The 23,060-nt window shown below is 34.4% G+C and overlaps 3 protein-coding genes and 1 long non-coding RNA gene across 7 annotated transcripts; 3 read left to right on the top strand and 1 right to left on the bottom strand.

Annotated features, from left to right (window-relative positions):
* Nucleotides 1–719: 719 nt before the first annotated feature.
* LOC140974253 (uncharacterized) lies at nt 720–4,871 on the top strand. Its single transcript, XM_073437618.1, has 10 exons — nt 720–1,185; nt 1,853–1,915; nt 2,588–2,672; nt 2,778–2,846; nt 3,095–3,167; nt 3,382–3,424; nt 4,060–4,142; nt 4,227–4,296; nt 4,416–4,501; nt 4,613–4,871. Exons 1-10 carry the CDS (start codon nt 877–879, stop codon nt 4,656–4,658), a joined length of 927 nt encoding a protein of 308 aa, XP_073293719.1. The 5' UTR covers nt 720–876; the 3' UTR covers nt 4,659–4,871.
* A 4,789-nt stretch (nt 4,872–9,660) lies between these two features.
* LOC140986599 (ethylene-responsive transcription factor ERF011-like) lies at nt 9,661–10,122 on the top strand. The gene has a single exon (XM_073455253.1). It carries the CDS (start codon nt 9,661–9,663, stop codon nt 10,120–10,122), a length of 462 nt encoding a protein of 153 aa, XP_073311354.1.
* Nucleotides 10,123–12,731: 2,609 nt separating this feature from the next.
* LOC140978188 (uncharacterized) lies at nt 12,732–14,586 on the bottom strand. 2 transcript variants are annotated; one of them, XR_012175533.1, is made up of 3 exons: nt 14,021–14,586; nt 13,773–13,834; nt 12,732–13,384 (listed from the first exon to the last, which is right to left on the bottom strand). It is a non-coding gene; the product is annotated as an uncharacterized lncRNA (long non-coding RNA). The 2 variants fall into 2 exon arrangements; XR_012175546.1 differs by having other exon boundaries at nt 12,732–13,296.
* A 2,653-nt stretch (nt 14,587–17,239) lies between these two features.
* On the top strand, nt 17,240–22,387 carry LOC140974231 (filament-like plant protein 7). Of its 3 annotated transcripts, none has more exons than XM_073437573.1 (6): nt 17,240–17,414; nt 17,824–17,935; nt 18,428–18,572; nt 18,695–21,164; nt 21,251–21,308; nt 21,565–22,387. In XM_073437573.1, the coding sequence occupies exons 2-6, from the start codon at nt 17,828–17,830 to the stop codon at nt 22,042–22,044; spliced, it is 3,261 nt and encodes a 1,086-aa protein (XP_073293674.1). In that variant the 5' UTR covers nt 17,240–17,414; nt 17,824–17,827; the 3' UTR covers nt 22,045–22,387. The 3 variants fall into 3 exon arrangements, with proteins under 3 accessions (XP_073293674.1, XP_073293685.1, XP_073293694.1); XM_073437584.1 differs by having other exon boundaries at nt 17,800–17,935; XM_073437593.1 differs by lacking the exon at nt 17,824–17,935.
* Nucleotides 22,388–23,060: the final 673 nt, after the last annotated feature.

Raw genomic sequence — 23,060 nt, 5'->3', positions numbered from 1 at the left:
TTTACTCCCACAGACCAACGTCAAATTTCTAACTCGATTTTGAGGGCATGATTATTATAGCTATTATTTTTATCCAAGTAAGGTGTAACCTTTGCATTAGCTGTACAAATCAAAGCAAGGAAAAAAACAACCGATATTGGTTGTGATTGGATTTAATTAATTACAATTATATACTGAATGTGGGCTACCTATATGTCCTCTGAAAAATCGTCATCTATCTATCTATCTTTTTCTTTTATATATAATATAAATGACTCAGCACTTCTTGGCATGTTTAGTTAAAAAAATTAACAACAACACGAAATTGATTTCATTAATATATAAGATTTAAGTCAACTTCAAAACTAAAGTATCTTTATTGATTATANTTTGTTTATCGTATTTGTATTATGGGTCGAGCAAACATTATGAGTTATACACTACAAATTTGATGAGTTTGCGCGTTAATCGTGCAGGGCTCAAGATAAATAATTAAGCTCGACAGCTTAGGCAATCAAGTTGGTTCACAAATTTAGTTAGGTTCTTGAACTCGTCGAATTTAAAAATATGTGTCGTGTTTTGTCATACCCGTTCTATTGTCATCTATGTGAATATTATTTAGTATATGCAATAAGAACAAAGGATGGTGAGATAAACCAAGCAGCCAAGAATAGGGTTCATAATAAATATGTTTTTGATTAATTCGCATTAGCATTTTCCCTAAGTTTAGGGATTTTGGGAATCTAAATGGGCTTTTATGTTCAACTCTTCATTTTACGAGGTTTGATTTGATATAACGGGTCCTGGTCGCCCAGGTGTAGATCGGATCCATTTCTATTTTCTCCTAAGGAACGTTGGTGGAACCTAGGGTTCGTTGATCTTCCAACTCCATCCTCCATGGACGACCTCACTTCTTACTACGCGCCACCAATCCACCACCCATATTACCAGCCCACCCCGCCTCCGCCTCCTCCTCCTCCTCCGGGGACGTCTCATCAACCTCCATCTCATCCAATTCATGTCCAACCTCAATTTGTCACCTACGCTTCCCCGCTCTATCCGCACTCCTCCCACGATCAGCTGCGAACACTCTTCGTCGCAGGTCTTCCAGAAGATGTAAAACCCAGAGAAATTTACAATCTATTTCGTGAATTCCCAGGATATCAGTCCTCTAACCTTCGCGCGCCTACCTCATCTAATAGTCAGGTATGCACGACCTTTACATGGATTTATGCTTCGTAGAAGTAGTTCAGCACACACTTTTTTATGCTTAATTACTCGAATATTTTTATCTTTTTAAAAAACTAACGTTTTGATTCTAACTATTGTGTCCAGTTTTTTGAATGGCACCTAGGATTTTGTTTTAGCGGCTGAGAAATTTTGTGGAATTTGTTACCAATGCATGCTAAATGAAAACAGAAGAAGGAATTATAGGTGAATGAGATTAAATTATGGTCGTGGAAATTCGGGAAGAGCCAGTTTGTGATTCATTTAATCACGTTTGCGATATTTGTGTGTGTGTGTGTGTCTATATATATCCAGTTTTATCTTTTAGGACTTCCTTTTTGGGATCTTGTTTTGTCTTGCTTAAATCTTTATTTTTTTTAGGCATGCCATAACCCCATGGAAACTTGCGTGGCTAAATTGATTTTATATGATGTCATGTGTCTGCTGGGTTCCTCAGCCGTAAAATTTGAGTTTCATAGCTACCGGTGTTCTAGGAATTACGTTATTTCAAACTGATTTATTTCTTGTTAGTTTGAATTAGCGGGAATTATTTCTTCATTTTGATTTTTTGAACCTTGACTTGTGTTATATTACAGTAATTTATTCTCTTTTTTCTGAAAATGCCTGATTTGTGTGTTTCTTCCAGCCATTTGCTTTTGCAACATTTGTAGATCAGCAGTCAGCAGTTATGGCTTTGCATGCACTGAGTGTAAGACTTCTCCTAGATTTTAAATAATGGCAGTTGCAAGTTCTATAAATTTTAAACTTCTGTTGTCACGGAACGAACTCTTTAGCTTGTTTTGTGAAGATTTCTGGTGTAAACTTTATATACAAAGATCATTTTTATGTAACTGATGCCCATGCATATTATATTAGATCTTTGGAAAAAGTTTATAGTTAACACGGACTCTTACATGCTGTAATTGAAGAGTAAAAAAATCTTTGATCCCTTTGAAAGATTTTGTTAAGAGCTTAAGTTGACAAATCTTTGGTAAGTCAAATGGACAGTGCTAAGTTAAGTGGTATCCGTTTTGTCATGACTTTTAGTTTGAGTATGACGAGCCTATCTTGATATATGAACCGCCATTGGATTTTTCTTTATAGTCCAAAATTTCATATTGTATAAGATCCTTTTCTTGGCTCCTGCAGTCTGTCTTCTATTTTCAACACCGAGATTCATTTTTTAAGTGAAATGAGGCGTGAAGAATAGATGACGTGTCATTCAATTAAGAGGTTAAGAGCCACTTCAGACTTCATTCAACTTGAAGAGAGAACCTTTTTATTAAAATTTATTGTTTGTAGTTAGGTGAGTGTTATATGTTTAATATTCTAATTAAGGATTATAATCATTTGGGTTTTTCCGTGAAATTGTTTTTTTCAGGGGATGGTATTTGATCTTGAAAAAGGTTCTACTTTGTATATTGATCTTGCAAAGTCTAATTCTAGGTCTAAGCGCCACAGATCAGGTAGATTTCTACTTGAGTACAATCTCCTTTGTTGTTTTTTTCCTTAATCCCCATCGATTATTGGCTAGTAGCTGATATTGTGAAATAACAACCCTGACAAATCAGATGATGAGGGACAAAGTTCAGAAAAGAGACTAAAAGGATCTTCTACTTTTGAGAGGAGCTATGATCCTGGTAAGAATGTGTTTTAGGTTAATTATGCAGTGCTTATTAACAGTCCCTACTTGGAGGTTTAGAATGTTAATTACAGGTACTTTAAAGAATTATTTAATCTATATTTTAAAATCGTATTTTTTTAAATAAAAAATTACTGGTTGAATGGTCCTCATCTGATCTCTTTTAAGGCATAGCTAGTTAGTCACATGGAGGACACTGTTCTAAGATCTCACTCTACACATGTTTGCACGCTTGGGCACTAGCAGGTGTTGACAGCATTCACATGCCTGGAATCGGTAATTCCGCTTACAACACGATTGGTTATCCTTCCACACAAAGGTCATCTGCACTACTCATGCACAACTTTACTTGGAAGTGATGACTTCAATTTCCGAGTTTTACCTACCTTAATGGTTACTTCTGGCTGAAAGGTCTAGGGTGAAGCAGAAGTACTTGCAATGTGCCCTATTTCCTTGAGTTAAGAGGTCTTTGCTAGTCTAGCATGCTGATAACGGAGTGGCTCTACTAACTTTTATTTTTTGTTATGTTCCAGTTTTGGAAGTGTTGGTGGAATGGGGAATGCGGCTTTAAAATCAGTGAGTGTTACTTCCCTAATTTTTGAATTCAGTGTACTCTTTTCTTCTATGCGATAATTATGTGCCAGATATTATGAAGTATAGAATGTGAATAAATGCCAAGAATTTACATTGTAACGTAAAATATTCTATAGGAGCTTTTGATGGGCTCCTACTCCCCCTAAACTCGAACAATTTTAAAGTTCGTCACCAAAGAATTGGATTGTATCCGCTCACAAGATTATGTAAAATCTACCTAATGGTCATGAAAGGGCCTGTCTTTGAAAAGATGACTTAGAAGTGTTAGGGCTGCCTGACTGCTTGAGCAATTTGAGATGGTACCACATGTTGTTCAAACTTGGGATCAAAGTTTGATCTTTTTCACCAATTTTGCAAGGGGTCTAAATGAATGTAAATAGTTATGCTACTTTTGGTTGCTGTGTTTTATGTCTTTAACAACTCATTTACTGCTAAGTGCATCAGTGAACACCCCAAACTCGAGTTTTTCCCTTGTTTTGATTGTTGTGCTACTGCAGTTTTTCTTTTTAAATTCCTTTTATGCGGTTATAATGGTATTTGATGCCGATACACCATTCCAATTCAATTTTCACGGTTGCTTATGCAACTGAATAATAATTTTTCCAAAATATCTGCAGAACAATACTCCGTGTCCCACCCTCTTTGTGGCTAATTTGGGTCCAACATGCTCAGAGGAAGAGCTGACTCGTGTGTTTTCGAGGTTTGTAGAAGCTCTTTTAAAGAAAATGTCCATTTGATGATATAGCATATTATAAAAAATTTATCTTTATTTGGTCTGATATAGATGTCGCGGATTTTTAAAATTGAAGATGCAAAGCACATATGGAGCTCCAGTGTCATTTGTAGACTTTCAGGTACGTTGCAGTAAGATGGACTGGGGTAAATCATAATGCAGAGAGTCATCGATTCTTCCTAATTTTTTTGTGTACTCTTTTTTGAGGAAATGAACTGAAAATGAATGCTCATAACTCAGGATACTGCCTGCTCAACAGAGGCTTTAAATCGTTTACAAGGCACGATTCTTTATTCCTCAACATCTGGTGAAGGGATGCGGCTGGAGTATCCTTTAAACTTGTTCCTTGTCTGTTTTTTCTTTATTATTTATCATAAATAGCTTCTTCGGTTCCTTGTTTGTGTGACATTGAGCGATTCTCTTAACCAACAATCTAGATTTGCAAAGTCGCGAATGGGAATGCGAAGTAAGAAATCAAGGTAGAGTGGAACAATACCAAGCGAAGCGAGGAGCTTGGCGGTTTTCAAGCGTCTAAGAAGAATAGTGTATCAAGGCATGTACTTTAAATAAATAGTTTGTAGATCTCGCTTGTATTTCAATCTTATGTACTAAACCGATTCCTGCAATGGTTTGAACGTATCTAAGAAACGGGAATCAATGAACGGTTGAATTATGATTTGGCTTGTGATTGCTCAATTTGTTCTTGCTAGTTTCTGAATAATATTAACCACAATACAATGGAGTTGTCAAGTGCTCTCCCTGGTTCGTCTCAGTAGATGTTTGCATCAAGTTTCATCAGAGATTTTTAGAACTAATAAAATTAAATTAAATGAGAAACAGCAATTTTACACAGGATGCTCTTTTAAATATAATATAACCATATTAAATATACGTATATATGTAAAGATCGAGAAACAAATGTAATTTATGATTGTCATACTTCTTTATAAAATTGTGAAAAGTTTAAAAGCCATAGAATCTCTAAATTCCATCTTTATTTTTAAAAAATCAAATATATTTCATCTTTATTTAATAAAAATTCAGGCATATTTAATCTATATGATAGAAAGTTTTAAGCCTGTTTTGTTTTTTTTTTTTTTTTTTGAAACATGGGGTTTAAGATGCAATTAATTTTATATAAAGGAATTTTTTTTTTGTTTTTACTTGGTGTTGATGCAATTAGATTTTTCGTATCGGCTTAAATAAGTTTTTGAGAGTTATATATATAGACTTGAACAATCATCTCTTTTGAACTAGGTTTTGAAATTTAGTTATGCCAAAGTTCACAATTTTAACATTATACGAGACACCAGACTCATTGTTGTGTTGGTGTGTACTATGAGTCACCCGATAATGTCTTGCAAAATTCACGTTAAAGTTATTCATTCTTGGACACGCGAAAGTGTGTTAGATGTTCCAAATCGACTGAATTAAGTTTTTGAGAAATATATATAGACGTGAATAATCTTCTTTTTGAGTTAACTTTTGGAGTATAGATAAATCAATATTATCATGCATCTTTGAATAATGATTGATGATTCAAATTTTCTTATAGATTCAGTACAACTGTTTTGACCAACATCCGTGAATTTCTCTGTACCTGTCTCTTAAAAATTGAATGTTACAGTGCATCGAAATTGTCAAACGTATAGTGAAGAAGAGAAGGGGTCAATTGGTTAGATTTATTGTTTGCTCATTGTTTTCTCCACCCACTTTTGACTTTGTTCACCATTTGGACTTATTATCTGGGCGGCGATTTCTACCCCTCTGCTTATGCCAATTTTTGCATCAAGTCTTTTTCGATAACTCATCCATTATATGACGACAGATCTAATAAATAAAAAATAGATAACGAGGAAAATATTGGTGTTTTAAATAAACAGTACTACTGAGGTAAAATGTACCTTAAAAACCCATATTTCAGATTACCATCGTATATTTTCTTATTGAAAAAGGACACTCCATACAGTTGTTTCATTAGCCTTTTGACTTGGGAAGCTTGAGGTAAAGCATAGGATGTCTGAGAAGTCGGACTGAATAATTGAATCTCTGTCATCATATTCCCCATTTCTATAGCCTTGGCATTGTGGTCGAACAGAAAGAAATTGTGGTGCTTGTCAAATAAAAAATTAACATTTATTTTAAAAAATGAAATTTATTTATTTATTTATTTATTTTTTAAAAAAAAGTTATTTAAAACTCTTCTACGATCGTTTCTTGATCATATTCATGAGCCATGCAAAACTTTTTAATTGTAAAATATGGACTATGAAATTTATAAGCTTCCGAGAAAAATAATATTTATAACAAATATGTTTTTATTTTAAGCTTTACAAGCAGTGGCGGAGTTACATTATATGACACCCGGGCTTTAGCTCGAGTAGTCCAATTTTTTTTAAAAAAAATTTATATGTAAATTTTGAATTAATTTGATATTAGTTCGGGTATATCAATTTAAAATATTAAAAAATTATAGAATTTAAAATTATAATCTGAATATTCTTGACTCCGTCACTGTTTGCAAGATCAATAATGTTGCTGATAACTTTGACCAAGCTTTGTGGTGAAGTTAGTGGCCGGAGCCAATTGGTGACTTTAAAATGAATAGAGTATAAAAATATATCGTGTATTCCTAAAATGTATGAAACATGAGTACCTTTCAACGAAATCTTTTGATTTGTTTAACATGAAAATAAACGACTACACACATTTTCTTATTTTTTTTTAAAAAAAATAATCATATATTTGGATTAAAAAACTAATTTAAGATCAGATCTCATATTTAATGATATCTGATCAATAATTGTAGTTATTACTTTTCATTCAAATCAAGGTACACAATATTTCTTCATTACACAATAACAAAAAATGATACTTTTGCAGTGAAAATTAAATATTTCTTCATGAGTTTTTATGTTAATTTAAATAGTTTTTTTTTACAAATTAGTTGATTTGGAGATCTGTCGATAATAAAATTGAAAATTGCGAGGTTTTGCTGGGCTCCGAGAAAAGTATTGGAGAACTCTAATCTAGGAATTATTCCACTTAATTAGACAATAAGTAATTTTATATTTTTGGAATTGAATAATTGGGGATTAGCATTGCAGAAACAAATTTAATTTTGAACCAATTCATGAGTGGTTACCTACCATTACATTTGAATCACTTGGAAATAAAATTCATTCAAAGTCGCGTCGGGACCATTAATGCAACTTAAATTCGACACGTTTGAACCATTTGATTATCGACTAGAAAGGGACTTTGTTCTTATTACAATATACAACAACAATGTATGGATGTCGAGATGAAGGAGAAACTTGTTCATTTTATCAGTTTAAAATCAAATAAAATGTGTATTTTTTTCCATTTCAATAGTATACACACACACACACACACACACACACAAAAAAAATTTTTAATAGTAATTTTCAAATGAAGTGGTTGGATTTTAATTATATTTTTATGTCAGAACACGTGCTAAACAAATTGATTTGAAATCCGAGTCAGGGTTGCATGGCGTTACTTGGAAACATACCTGGTGAAAATGATATTGACTATACGGTTAAGTTCAAGGCTATGGTTTTTACCTCGGCCTTCCAACATGTTCATTAAGAAATAAGCAAACGCAGTTTGCGTACCTAAAGGATTGGATTCTCAAGAAAATTCAAGGATGGTGGAATAAGCTTGGGGTAAGGAAGTATTAATTAAAGTGGATATACCCTATTATGCGATGTCGTGTTTCAGAATTCCGATGAGAATCTGTTTTGAAATTGAGACAACATGTGCTAACTTTTGGTGGGTTTTTGATAGAGGCCGGAAGAAGATGCATTGGAAAAAAACTCCAAAGCTATATTGAAAAAAACTGGTTTCTGGGTAACTTATAAGCAAATAGATCAAGTTGTCGGAAGTAAAAATTTCATCTTATGGTTGAAAATACAAATTGATAGGAAATCATCCGAGGAGTTAGCAATTATCACATGGGCAATTTCGAAATCCCGAATGGAACGAGCGCATGAGGCACTGGGATGTAACATGGGAAACCAAGTGACTGTGGGATTTCCACCGAGCGAATGAAACATCGAAAGTCAGTGCTAATAGCGATCTAAATAGAAATGAGGCAACCACTTGGGAGCCATCGTCGCACCATGCATTAAGGTTGGATGTTGATGCATGTGTCAATTATGAAAACCATAATTTTGACATTGGATGAGTGGTACGTGACTGGAACAAATATGTCCACTGGGTTTTCAGAAAACAAATCCTAAGACAGACATTAGAACAGACGGAGAATAAAGAGCAATCAAGGAGGGACTTTAGAAAGTAATCCAACAATGTGAGATGATTAACTAAATAACTTTCTTTGTAGACGGTGTAAGCAGTCACGAATCTTACAAAAGAGCTAGGATACTCAGAGATGAGCATACGAGAGATTCAGAATTTACAGGGCGCGACTGACGTAGTAGAGATTATACATATAGGACGAACAAGAAATCAAATAGCTCACGCTCTTTTCGTTTTTTATTCTTTCTTTCTCAACCCTCTTCTTTTAGGAACCTAGAAATTTTCCTTCTCCAAAGAATAAACATGAACTAAACTATTCATTATAAATTTTTTAAAAAATATTTTTTTTAATGATTACTTTTCAGAAATAAATAAAAATTAACTAATGCTATTATGTTAACTGTCAAAAAAAATCTAATAGAGTCCTCCTTGAAAAAACAAATTTTGACTGTTTTAATTTTTTTGAATACCATAATACAGTAAATTATAATAACAGTTAATAATACAATATTATAAATATAATAAGATAATAGCGTATACAGTAGAGTGGGAGGACGGAGAAATCAAGCCACAGAGGTATCTGTCCACCCGCCGACCAACGACCTAACCTCCCCATTCCATGTATTATAATATTAATAATTAATAACCACTTTCATTATCTTTATTAATATATGATACAATTCATTGCATTTTGCAGATTAAACCCACTACTTTGTTATAATTCTCGCACGGCCATATATCCTTCAATTCATTCTAAATTTGACAGAAAAAATAATCTTAACTTGAAATAAAAAAAAATAATCATAACTTGAAATATCTTCAATCATAACTAAAAAATCATGGAAAAAATTTATCAACGCGTAAATATATTTGAAATTTATCTAAATTTTATCAAAATTTAAATAATGATATGATAATTTTATTTTGAAAATAAAAATAATAGAAATATAATTTATATCCGCGTACCAAATTATAAAAACACGTCTGTTTACGTGTGTGTATGTAATTGAAATCTGGTATGTGGGAGTGGCGGTGTGTCGGTGCATTTTTTGATTTGATAAAAACTTGCTTTTAAGGAAAACAACCATCGTCTCTGTTCATGACAACAACATTAATCCCTTAGCCAAATCCCCCGCTGCTTCTTGTCCAATCTCCCTATTTATGCGGCACCTGTAGAACGAATCACTTTCGATTTTCCAGAGTTATGGAGGCCGGCGGTGTTTCTGAAGGACCCAGATCGGTGAGCCGGAGGAGGACCGACAAGCCATATAAAGGCATAAGGATGCGCAAGTGGGGAAAGTGGGTGGCGGAGATTCGTGAGCCAAACAAGCGATCGAGGATTTGGCTCGGCTCTTACTCCTCTCCCGTGGCGGCTGCGCGAGCCTACGACACCGCCGTGTTCTACCTCCGCGGACCGACCGCGAAGCTCAATTTCCCAGATGAAATATCTGCAGGAGGGGTGAAGGATCTATCCGCCGCCTCTATAAGGAAGATGGCGGCGGAGGTCGGTGCTAGAGTTGACGCCCTCCAGGGCGGCGGCGCCGGTACGGTGGTACATGCAATCAATAGTCAATCGCTGAAACCGTGTTGGTTACAAGAACAGATTGATTTGAACAAGAAGCCCGATCCCGAGCCCGAAGAAGGCCCGACTGCTGAATTTTGTTGAAGATCTGCAAATTAAATTGAAACCAAATTATACATCCTTGCCTCTCTTCTTCCTCCTATCTTTCTGGTAATCAGCATGCATCTTGTAGCTTTCCAGCAATTAAGGAATTAGATTATCCTAGTTTTTTTTCCTCATAATTTCTTTGATGTAGTTTGTTTTTATAAAAAAAGTTCTCTCTTTTTTTTTTTCCTTCCCTTGGAATATAGAACACTTTTGTTGGTTGTTTCCACCATTATGTTTTATAATTAAATAGACTTAAAACAAAATTTATAAATCTCTACATATCAATCATACTTGGATTAATTTTAAGGTCCAAGTACGATTGCATGTGACGTCAAATTTGAGCAAGATAATTAAATAAGAAAGATGATTAATTGGTGAATGGTGGTGGTGAGCACCGAGTGAGACTGAGGCGGCGGATTGTCATTCTTTCTCTTTTCCTTTCATTCCAAATGAAAAAATTATTAAAATGTCAAAATAGAGCGAATGTCACTCGTTTTGTATGAAAAAAAACTATTAAAATAGCTTTAAAAAATGTTAAAATTGTGCAATTTTAAAAAAAATTAAAGACATTTTGCTTCACTTGTATGATTAAACCATCCCCTCATCAGATCTTGCTTGGGTTCACCATCGGCGAGGGTTCTGTACAAGTTGGTACTATGCTAACTAGAAAAATGAAGCCTCACAAATTGTTTTATTGTTTTAAATTTTTTTTTAACGATATAATGGGTTGCAACTTGCAACCGTACACAACAGGACTGATTGTTACATTTTGAGATGAGATTGTCCTATTCATGTAACTGTTACATTTTGTGTCATAAATTTTCATCTAACTTAATTTCAAAAATTAATTTAATGAAAAAATATTATCTAAGTTTATATATATATGACTCTTAAGAATGTTATTCAATCGATATAAGATATCTTAACACAATATTAACAGGTGGCTCAACTATAGGCAATGTAACATGTAACAATGAGTCTGAGTTCTGATACTATGTTAAGATTGAAACTTAAACCTAACTTAACCCCAAAAGTTAGCTCAAGGAGGAGAAGTATTCAAGTTCATATATGTAATTCTTAAATAACTTTATTCAACCGATATGCGACATCTTAACAACTGACATATCCACCAAGAAAAATGAAGGAAAAGAAAGTTATGCAATTATATTATTTAAAATGTTATTTTCTTAATCATGGGCACAACTCTTAATTCTCTCTGTCTTCTTTTAAATCGAGGTATCCACTTTTCCCAATTAAATCTTGGAGAATGATCGTTCCATTTCGAGATTGTGCAACTCATATAGATTTAGCGCCTACTCTCACTCGTTTTTATCCCCCACGAGGTTTTGAATTTGTAACAATCACGTTATCTTTTAAATATTTTACAGTTATTATTTCATACCCGTGGAGGCCACTTTTGTTTTTCCTCAAATCTTTGGTATGATTCATGATGTGCGTGTACATATTACTAGGTGTCATAAACCTTGCTTCCGGCTCACCTTCACCTTTGATCTAGCTAGAAATGAGAAAGAAAGGAGGTGAAATTAAACAATGTCACATTCAATATGTTTTTCGATTTTTGTTATATCACACATGTCAGGATCGGAATAGATTTATAACACATGCTAGGCGGATTTGAGAACTAGTAATTTCTACTTAGAGAATAAAATCTACTTATGGGAGCAAGATTTGGTAGCCAACTGACATGATTTAATAAAGAAATGTTTTATTGTGTATACATACATACATACATACATACATACATACTCATGATGTATGCATGGATTTATATACTACTCATCGATGCATCTAGTATAGTATGAGGTATCATGAATAAAATCTTTCATCGACAAGAGCTCCTAGAGCAAAAAATTGATTAATTTTAAGTTGTTATGCCCGTGTCATCCATCATTTCTGCGCGTGTGTTTTAAGCAAACACAAGACCCGTTGTCGTTTGCCGCATTCATACGAGTTTCGGAGGAACATTTTGCAATTTCGTCATATATATTTTGAACCTCAATCTTGAAAAAGATAAATAATAACTGTGTTTCACTCGTCTCTCTCTAATGTGGTTGCGCCACTAGCTTAAACCTCGATACATGAATTCGCAACGATTCATCGCCACATTCAAGGTATCCGAAAACCTGGATTTTATTATGCTAAAGAAAATCGATACCGAGGGAAAAACAATAAATGTATATTATCAGACCAATAATTTGAAGTTCAACCACCGGCCAAATTGTGGGATGCAAAGGACAAAGAAGACAACAGCGCGTATATTATAAAAATATATAATCTAATAATTAAGCCCACAATAGTCAGTTTCTTGTTTAATTCCTGTATCCAACAGGAGTTTCATATTCGAGTTGAATACTTTGAGTTTGATATGGTTATACTACGATCCACCAAATTCAGCTCAAAAATCAAACCTATCAAATATATAATGCACATATATTCATGCAAAATAGACTGAAACCGAAATAACCAACGTAAAATGGAAGAAGCCCTGGCATGGATATGAAAGGAGAATGCCGGATCGCCCATGTAGTTAAATGATATCAAAATCACATAAAAACAAAATTTACGCGCAAGCTGAATTTCATGAAGGCATTGATTTTTTTATGAAAATTTGGTGTGCTTGCAAGTGCAACAAAGGATTAAGATTAATTCACTGTGCTTTTACATACAGCAGAACGCCAGAACAGACTTTCCACATCCAGAAGCCACGATTGGCAGTACAATTTACTTGAGTAACGATTTCCCACAGAAAATCGAAATAATGGCTTTGAAATGTCAACTTGACAAATTGGTTTTGTTTTCGAAGCAATCACTACTCTAGTAACTAAACTAGCGGGAGTACATGCCTTGCTGTGGTTGCACCTCTCCTGTTGTACATCATATTGATTCTTATTTGACAGGAAAGCTTTATACAAGATTTGTGGCTTATTAATGAGAATCACAATACCGGAATTTGGATAATATGTTATATAGGCTTATCAGCGCATATGCATCCTAGAGACGGGTTTATCAAATTCATCAATTCACTTGCATAGCACTTCATATGAGCTTCACCACATCATAATCAGTCATGGATAGATTGTGTATGATAATTTTAGAACAATGTCATCCTTTGAGCGCAAACTATTGTAATGCTCTCCATCATTATATGAACTGCGAAATGATGAGCAAGTTGATGGACAGAAATAAGAACATCCTCCCAAAGTAATGCATGCTTGGTTACTGTCTTCTTCTTATCCCTCTACTAGAAAGCAAAACAAAAGCACGTATAATAACGCCTTGGCAACTTGATTGCAAAGTTTGCTGAAGAAGATAGATGGACGAAATTGCAGAAAGCAAAACAAGGTATGCTGATGCTTAGTTAATTGTGCCATTGAGTGAAAAATCAACAAACACGACTCACTCATGTTCAAGGTTATCCACAACTAAAATATGTTCAAGTGAATGTTTCACATGACAAAAACTAAAGTATCTTCATTTATCTATTCTCAGATTTTTCAGGTCGACATGTTTTTATGTTTATCACATAGTTAAACCATATAATCGACCAGTTATTCAAAAACAATGAAAAATTATTCATTGAAGGGGTGTAAAGTTCGAAGATAATAAAGAAGAGAACCTGTACTTACAGATGAATCATCTGAGTGGCATGCATATCAAAATTCTGTATATACCAGCAAGGTGGCAAGTGCTGCACAGAGTTTGAAAAGTGAATTCGTGATAAATCTACAAAGTCTAGTCAATATACGGCATAACTTAGCATCACAAACACTTTATTGCCGTACAAAAATTGAGTACTTTGACTAAAGTTTATCATCAACTAATCAGTTGAAACTGTTTAAGAATTCTTTAGGTTTATAAAATAAACATATCGTACTCTGTGAATGCGCATCACAAGAGAAGCTTCTTGCAATTCCATATTTCCTGCCCAAGTGCCATCCTCTCGAATACACCGACAGTATTCATCAAATGGGACTTCATCTTCAACAAAGGGCTCAAAATTTTCGTGATTGTTCTGCTAAATGTAGCTCATCTATCACTCGGACTTGAAGGCAGTGTCCTTCAGTTTTGAAAGAAAAGCAACTGCAAAGAAAATATTAAACACCACACCACAACATTGTAACAAAACACAAACAGTTAATCGTTACCAAATTGTAACATATTGCAGCTGATTACCAATCACGGTGAGATACCATTAAAAAACACCTGAAAAGCCTACTGGTAACAATAGTAAACATCATAAACAAGGGGTAAACATAAATGTACCCCGAATTAAACTCATGTGAGAATCAAGATAAGCATCGAACTGAGCTCGGAATTCAGAAGTATCTGGTTGCTCTCCTCCTTCTTACCCTGTTTACAACTTGCCCAAAATCAAAAACAAAATTACCCAAATGCCAATAACCATGGGTATTTTCAACACGAAGAAACGGTAATTGATGGTTTCAAAATCCAGTGATGCTATACAAAAATCAAAAGTCGGGGTACAAATCTTATTATTGGGCTTCCGGGTTTTGGCCCAAAAGGCAGAGTTGGTCCAAGAAATAGTGGGCCTTCTAATTTTGGCGGAAGTAAATATATCCCAGTTCGAAAAAGTAAATATGATAAGATACACATTTACCAACATGTCCTTCTGTTTTTTTTGTTTTTTTTTTCTTTTTTAGACGAAATAAATATCCATAGAAATATAAATAGAAAAGATTGAATTGTATGTCGTCTTCAAGATGCTTTTTCATAAATCAAATAAAAAGTATTATGTTTGTTGGAAAGAAATAACAAATATTTTATTCTAAAGAGGTTAAATTTGTCCAATCACGTAAACATTGAAATCAATCTCTTGTCCAACAAAAGTATATCAATTATGATTCTATAAATAATTAATTTATAATCTCGTCACACTAATAGTAATGAAGCGGTGGGTTATATGAGGTTTCTTTAAGTAGTTCTACTAAATTGATTGCTTTGAGCTAGATTTTGGTTGTTTTTCCCTAACAAATCTAATAAATAAACAAAAAAAAGTTTGTGGGATATCTACCATTAAATCATAAATTCTGGCTAGTCATTAATAAATATTTTAATTATATTATTTTTTGTGTAAAGTATACTTATTTTGAGAGATTTCTTTTTCCATCAAATATTGTCGTATTTGTGTTTTATGTTATTTATATTTTGTTTTCTCATAAAAATAAAGGTATCCACTTCAAAAAAATAAAGTTACTATGAAATATGGTATTAAAGAGGTCGTCATCATATTTGGAGGTGATTATACGTCCAAATCATACTTAGAGTGCGCAATTAGTGAAAAGTAAGCGTCAGATTAAACAGAATTATGACAATCTAACCATTTGAAACTGACAACATAGGAAAAACTTGTCGTTTCATTCATGGAACCTAATTATGAAATTTGACTCGATCATCGGACGATATAGTCATAATCTCCACAGTGGATATCCCTATTTTTTCTGAACAATAAAAAATAATTCAATGTTTATACATAATATTTAGAAAGACGTCCAGTTGTAACCGAACAAATCAATCCGAACTCAATTGGGAAATAAAAACCTGAAAATTGAACTTTTAAACGTAATCTTTTGTATTTATACATACAAAAGCATTTATTCTTAAATTATATTTTGAAGAAAAGCTTCCGATTTTTCTCTATTGATCAGGTTCAATTTTTTCAGTCAAAATCAAGAAAAACGTGAAAAATAACACTTTTGGGACTTTATACTGCGTTTTACACCGAAACCAAACCACATTTCTATTCTGAGTTGGTTTAATATGTGGCCCGGTTTTCGGTTCGGAAATTTCTAAAACCCAAAAAGACGGTCTCTGGTTTTCCAAAATCGAAACAATAAATACGCCACTCAAATGAAATTTTTTTAAGCAACCTACAATATTTATTTATTTATTTATTTTACTCGATGTGATTGTTTAAATATTTTAACACTACACCTCGGTGTTCCTTAAAATTAATATCAAAAGAGGATATTTGTTTGCAAGACGATATCACATATTTTTGTTATGAAAATTAATATTTATGACATAGAAAAAGAAATATTTTTTAATAATTGAGTCAAATCGGATATTCATCTAATAAAATTAATTCATGAGACAATGATATAAAAAAAAAGGTATAAAATTAACAGAAATTTTTAATTGATATGATAATGATAATGATATGTACAAGAATCCAGCTCATAACACAAGCATCTTAATCACCAAACATTATTAAAATATTATAAAATATCAGGACCATTTAATTTAATTTAATTCGTGTGCGGGCTTCTAGTGCTCTACCGAAAAATCAATTAGTAATTTAGCAAAAGTCACCTGCTTAATGCACAATAAAAATTGAGTGATGCAAGAAATGCCAAGAGAATATGTCGAATTTGGGTGACCCCACTAATTAAATATAATGGCAAATATTTCCATTATTTGTGGCTAGTTAGTGCATGGTGACTTATCAAAATTAAATAATCATTAATACGTAAACATAAATAAGTTTTGCGCATCATAAATAATTTACATCTATATTTTATAATGAAACAATATACTTAATCGATATAATAAATTATAGCGATATTATTTTGCCTCTCACTAATTAATAATTTAAATTATAAAAAAAAAATTATTTAGTAGACTTTCATGCATACAACACGTACAGATAACAGTAATAGTAATTAAATTAGAACCAACAAAATAAGTTAAATAAAATTTTAATAGTTTAACGCGAAATATCATCATCTTTATATCATCTATCGTTTTATTTCAAAAACTAAATATATTGTTTATTATGCGTGTAACGCAATGTTACGACGAGAAGAAGGTAAAAACAATATGATATATGTATATTTTTTGTTGATTAATTACGAATTCAAAGACCTTAGCTTAAAATTTTGTATATTTTTAGTAAATTTCTACTTGTATTGGGTTGGTTGGGACATGGACATCGAGCACGCATGAATCATGATTAAACAAATGAAAATAGACACTGACGCTCGGTCTCTCATCCCTGTCGGGTCGAAGCGACCCGCTTAGAATACTTTACAGTATATCTGTCAGAACCGAGACGACCCGACCCGACCCGTTTTATTATTACGGCTGCCTTCTCCCCTTCCACTTTTAAACACCTTTTCTCCTTTGTCTCTCGCTCGCAGAAAAGTTTATATAAGCAAAGAATAAGTAGCTATGATTTGATGTGTGGTCTTCACATTTGCTCGGAGTGGATGCATCCATTATTTTCTTCGGTTTTGCTCTATCCAACTCCGGTACGTGCAATCGAACTATGGATTCATATTGTTTATTTTGTGGTGTAATGCAATGCATTGATACTACGTATGCGCGCGGAATGAAGTTGTTGATTCTAGTTTTCGACGTTGTTTTGCGATGATTGTTTCCTTTTTTTAAAAAAAAAAATTCCCGATATTTTACCTGCCGTGATCCATTTGCTGGCGAGTTTGTGAGTTTTAGTTAACTGCAGTGAATGCACATCCCGAAGCTGTTTCGGCCTCAAGTTCTGGGGATTGATTTTTTGTTGAGTGATTTATTCTAGATATATAGTTTTCTCTTCTAATTCGATGGATAAACTAATCCAAACAGTATTCAACTGCGTGTTAAAACGCTTGAAGTCTGAAATCTATATGATACCAACAGGAATTCTCTGTCTTGCTTGAGCAGTTAGATGCTGAAAACCACAATGGATCAAAACTATTGGCTTTGGAAGAAAAAATCTACGGAGAAGACATTATCATCAAACATTTCTTTGAGCAGAAATGAAGAAATAACAGAGGTCTCATTAGCAGTTGTTTGTTCTCCGTCTTATCATTAAAACTTCAATGCAAACAAGGAATATACAGGGAACATGCATAATCCTCATTTATGTTTCTAAATCTCAACTCTGATATCAGCCAATTAGGCATTGTTTTTTCCTCCAATCTTTATTGTTAATCACTTTATTCCACAGACCAAATTCTCCATTCGAACCAACTTGGTTAAAAGATGTGAAACTGGCAAATATTTAATAAAATTCTCATGACAAAGTCTTATCACCCATTTCTGAGCTTTGACACAAGTACTTTTTTTTTTTTTAATTTCTCCCATCAGTTGTACAATTATGAGTCTAACTTGATTCAAACTTTAAATAAGCCCAGGAACTATAAAAACGTTGTGTGATACTCGAAATTGGTGAACCAAACTCGTTTGTCTTCAAGTATCTTGTTATTTGCTTAATGTTCAAAAAAATGTTTCAGCTGATGGAAAATTTTCTAAACATGTTTTACAGGCACGGGAACTTCTTGCTGAGAAAGCAGAACTGGAAAGAGATCTTAAATTTCTAGATGACAAGCTTTCATCTACCCTCTCTGAATGTAACGCCAATGATAACATGGCAAATACACAGATGAAAATTGCTCAAGAAGCTATTGCAGGTGATCTACTGCTAAAAAATATAGTAAATCACCGCCTATCTACAACTCGTAAAGTGGAATCTCTGGAACCTTTCCTTGCAACTTTGTTCATAATTTGATATCCCCTATTTATTTATATGTAGGCTGGGAGAAGGCAGAGTCAGAAGCAGTATCTTTGAAACAAGAACTTGATAATGTTTTACAGCAGAAAGCAGCTTCTGAAAAACGTTTGGGCCACTTGGAAGCTGCATTGAAGCAGTGTACGCAGCAATTGAGGTTTGTTCGTGAAGAGCAGGAGAAAAGAGTTAATGGTGCAGTGGCGAAAACAAAAGAAGAATTTGAGAAAACGAGGATTATTTTAAATGAAAAGCTATCAGAGGCTGTCAAGGGGCTTGCCAAATTAGATGCTGAGAATACTCATCTCAGTAAAGCTTTATCAGGAAAGGACAAGGTTATTGAAGAATTAAGTAAGTACAAAACTCGGGTAGAGGCTGATCTTAATGCCCTTATGTTGAGAGTAGAATCTGCTGAAAAAGAGAATACTTCTCTGAAGTACGAGGTCCGTGTTCTTGAGAAGGAGCATGACATCCGGAATGAGGAGAGGGAATTTAATCGTCGAACGTCTGAGGTCACTCAAAAACAACTACATGAGAGTGTAAAAAAAATTGCAAAGTTAGAGTCAGAATGTCAAAGGCTACGCCTCCTTGTCCGGAAACGGTTGCCTGGCCCTGCTGCTTTGGCTAAAATGAGGAATGAAGTCGAAATTCTTGGAAAGGATCAAGCGGAGATAAGGAGAAGAAGGCCAAATTATTCTCTGATTAGTTCAGGGAACTTTCATGTTAACGTGCCTTCTGACACACCAAGCAAAAGGATCAATTCCTTGACCGAGCAGTTGCATGTGATGGAAGAAGAAAACAGAATTCTAAAAAGTGCACTTCACAATAATTCAAGTGAACTCCACTTTGCTAGAACCATGTGTGCCCGTACACCTTTCAGACTATCAGTGGCTGGAGAGATAAACGAATCACTTGAAGGCCAAACAACTGCAGAACCAGGTCATCAATGTTTCTTTCCAGAACATTCTCTGGCTGCCTCATCTGATATGGGAAGCGATGACAAAGTCAAGTGTGAGGAATCATGGGCTTCTGCTTTGATATCAGAACTTGAGCAATTCAATAATAAGAAACAATTGGGTGGGCCATCTCACAGAAACATGGGAAGTTCAGACATGAATCTTATGGCTGATTTTGCTGAGATGGAAAAGTTGGCAGTGGTATCTGTCAATTATCCGGCTGGAAGTTCTCATCATTCCTCTGAGGCAGGTAATGAGATTACTGGTCCCTCGGGAAGTCCGTCTGGCGGGCATTCTTCACCAGCACTTGGTATGGAGATGGTTCCAGTTTACGATTTTCAATCAGAATCATTAATCTCTGGTCAGGGAATTCAGTCGGACAACCTAGAAGACGATAGAGTTTCTGGGAAGCTTGGAGACGTGCTTAAAATGCTCTGGGAGCATTGCCATATATCCAAAAGAAACCCTCATGAAGTACTAGAAGAGATCGGAGTTGCCTTGTCACAGAACGACATCTCAAACGCTAGAGGAGGTACAGATAACAATGATACGTCAAATTCCAATAAATTAAATGGGAATGTTTCTCTGGTATCACCAAATAAGTCTTTAAGTCCGGATGCTTCCGATACAAGTAATGGAAATGATATCTCAGTGAAACGAGAGAGTGACCAAAGTTTCCAGTCGAATGTGAGCATAGCTGTACACAAAATTCTTGAACTCCTTGAAGGAATTAACGCGCCATCTGATGATAATTGTGTGGCAGAGTCTCTATCAGGGATGGCCGATAAGCTTTTATCATATAAGAATACAAAAACCCCGGCAGGCTACATTGTTCGAGTGTTTCAGTGGAAAGCTGCTGAGCTCACAACTATTTTGCGACAATTTGGTCAGACTTGCACTGATTTATTGAATGGGAAAGCTGATCTCCAACGGTTGGTTCAACTGGTAGCTTCAAGTTTTGAATGGGTAATGAATCACTGCTTTTCGGTTCAAGATGTGTCGAGCATGAAAGATGCCATCCGTAATCATTTGGATTGGGATGAATCAAGAAGTGAGAGTGAAATGGACAATGGATCAGCAAATAACTTAGCAGAGTCTAATCAACTTCATACCAAGAGAGAAGAGATGCCATATCATCACGCGGTTTATCCTCTCAGTAGTCACAACTGTTCTCGCCAAACAGAGGCACTTAAGCAGAACACAAATGAAGAGTGTGAAAGATTAAATATTGAGTCGTCAAATAAGCAATCTTCACTTGTTGGTATGGAAGGCATGCCTCAATCAGATACGGTGAACTTCAGGATTGAACTTCAAGAACCTAAAGTCATTGTTGAAAATTTGCTCTCAGAGGTGGTAACAGTGGAGCAATCTAAGGAAAAGATCGTAAAAGAAGATCTTGAGACTCAGCTAATGGAACCCAGTCTTGAAGAGGGAAAATCTCATCAAAATACTTCACATTTAGAAAGAGAGGTGGAAAATAATAAACAACATCGTAGAACGCCGGAGGAAACATGCCATGACATAAAGATACAACTACAGAGGTATGCAATTTTGTTCTGTTTTCTTGGCACGCACATGATATAGTTTCCAGCAGGCTTTCCAGTTTCTAAATTTGATTTGATTTCAGCATGACAAGCAATGAAGTTCCCATTGCCAGAGAGCACTTTGATAATCAACTCCGAACTGTAAGTTTTTATTTCAATCCATTAATAGCACACCTGAGGTCTTGAAAGCACATTTGGAGTTCAAAGCATCCTTTTTAGGCATCAAATTAATTCACCCTCAAATTTTGTGTTACTCGACTCATATTGTCGAAATTGTTCATTAACTTCTTCCTGCTCATCATAACGATATTGGTCTTGTGACTATTGTTAAGTTATACATTGTTCATTGAAATCCGTAGTACTATTATTTCATGCTAATATCAATTTGACCTCATAGGAACTGGAGATCGCTGCAGCTTCAGAAAAATTGGCAGAATGCCAAGAAACTATCCTAAATCTCGGGAAGCAATTGAAAGCATTGGCTTCACCTATTGATGCATCTCTTTTTGAGAAGGTAACATTCACACCTTCCGACACTGTTGTTACCAATGTGTCCACTCTCCATAGGAATTCTAGCCAGAGATCCTCTCTAATAGATAAAATGCAAGCTGAGGATAATGATCAAATCAATGGTTTTCCCACCACCAACAAAGATACTCAAAATGTAAACAACAATCCATCTGTTAGTATCATTACGGTAGTAGAACCTTGGCGAAAGTTGGGTGATCCGAACGGGAACAATCTTCTCAAAGAAGATAAAAACACGGTTGCTTCCACGGCTATTGTCCCGATTAAGAAAAAAGAAGGCAAAAGTTTTTTGAAAAAAATGTTTTGGCTAAAAAAGAAAAGTAGTGGCAAGGAAGCACCCTTCCTATAAGCTTCACTCAAGCTGTTGGTTTTTTGAGACAATTTGGTTGAATTACAATGGATGCTTGTGTAGGTTAAAGTGGCTAAATTAGTACTTCAGGTGCTTATGTTTCAGAGTTGGTTGTCAAATGAAATATCGATTCCTGGGTGCTGCATTGTTTTTTTTCATGTCTACTTAGGATATTGAAAGCTAGAGAGCATAAGAGAGGACTGCAAATTCTGTGTTTTGCACGAGTCTTGGGTTGTGAGTGTGTGTGTGTGTTGTATAAGTAACATTTCACATTTTCGGAGACAGTTTCAATATACTACAGCATGTCCTTCATTTTATGGATTCCAACATAAAATTTCTTTTTCTTTCAGCATTTCGTTACTTCTAAAAAAATATTTTATTGAACAGTTTCCTACCTCAACAAAAATAGTTTGAAATATCTTGCTTAGAATTATCATTTTTGATTTAAATACATTTTAACAATATTTATTAGAAATTTTCTCGTATAAATTTATATCATGCATTATTGACTTATTGTTTCGGAAGAAATTTAAGGAGTGTCAACATAAGTTAATGTTTGTAAATATATATAAAAAAAATATTAAAGATTTTTGTTTTATAAGTAGTACAACTTTTAAAAAATATTACATTTTTTAAAACATTTACTGACCTATCAAATTATGCAATTCTCATCTTTAAAAAGCAAAGCGTTTTCACCTTGTTTAGTACACAAACCCCATACCTGAAACCTTCAATTCATGCAATTAATTTAATGGTTGAAACTCGAGACATCAACCTCCATAGTTCGAGCTGCGAACAGTGCCTCAACCGAAATCCATTTAGCTACGTGGAATATATCGCTCCTTCGAATTGATTCAGTCCATGAAGGTCTTCTGTATCACAAGTCCAAACCCCAAGAAAATACGCAGAAATTTCTTGATCACCTCAAAACCTCTCTCTCCCGCACACTAGATTTCTTTCCTCGTGTTGTGCTGTCGTTGAGCCATCAAACTTAAATTCCTACTGTCTAAGTAAAA

This window comes from Primulina huaijiensis, chromosome 1 (assembly GCF_012295235.1).
Source record: "Primulina huaijiensis isolate GDHJ02 chromosome 1, ASM1229523v2, whole genome shotgun sequence".
NCBI classification, from domain to species: domain Eukaryota; kingdom Viridiplantae; phylum Streptophyta; class Magnoliopsida; order Lamiales; family Gesneriaceae; genus Primulina; species Primulina huaijiensis.
The sequence above is the reverse complement of the archived record's forward strand: the minus strand, read 5'-3'. Positions and strand labels throughout refer to the sequence as shown.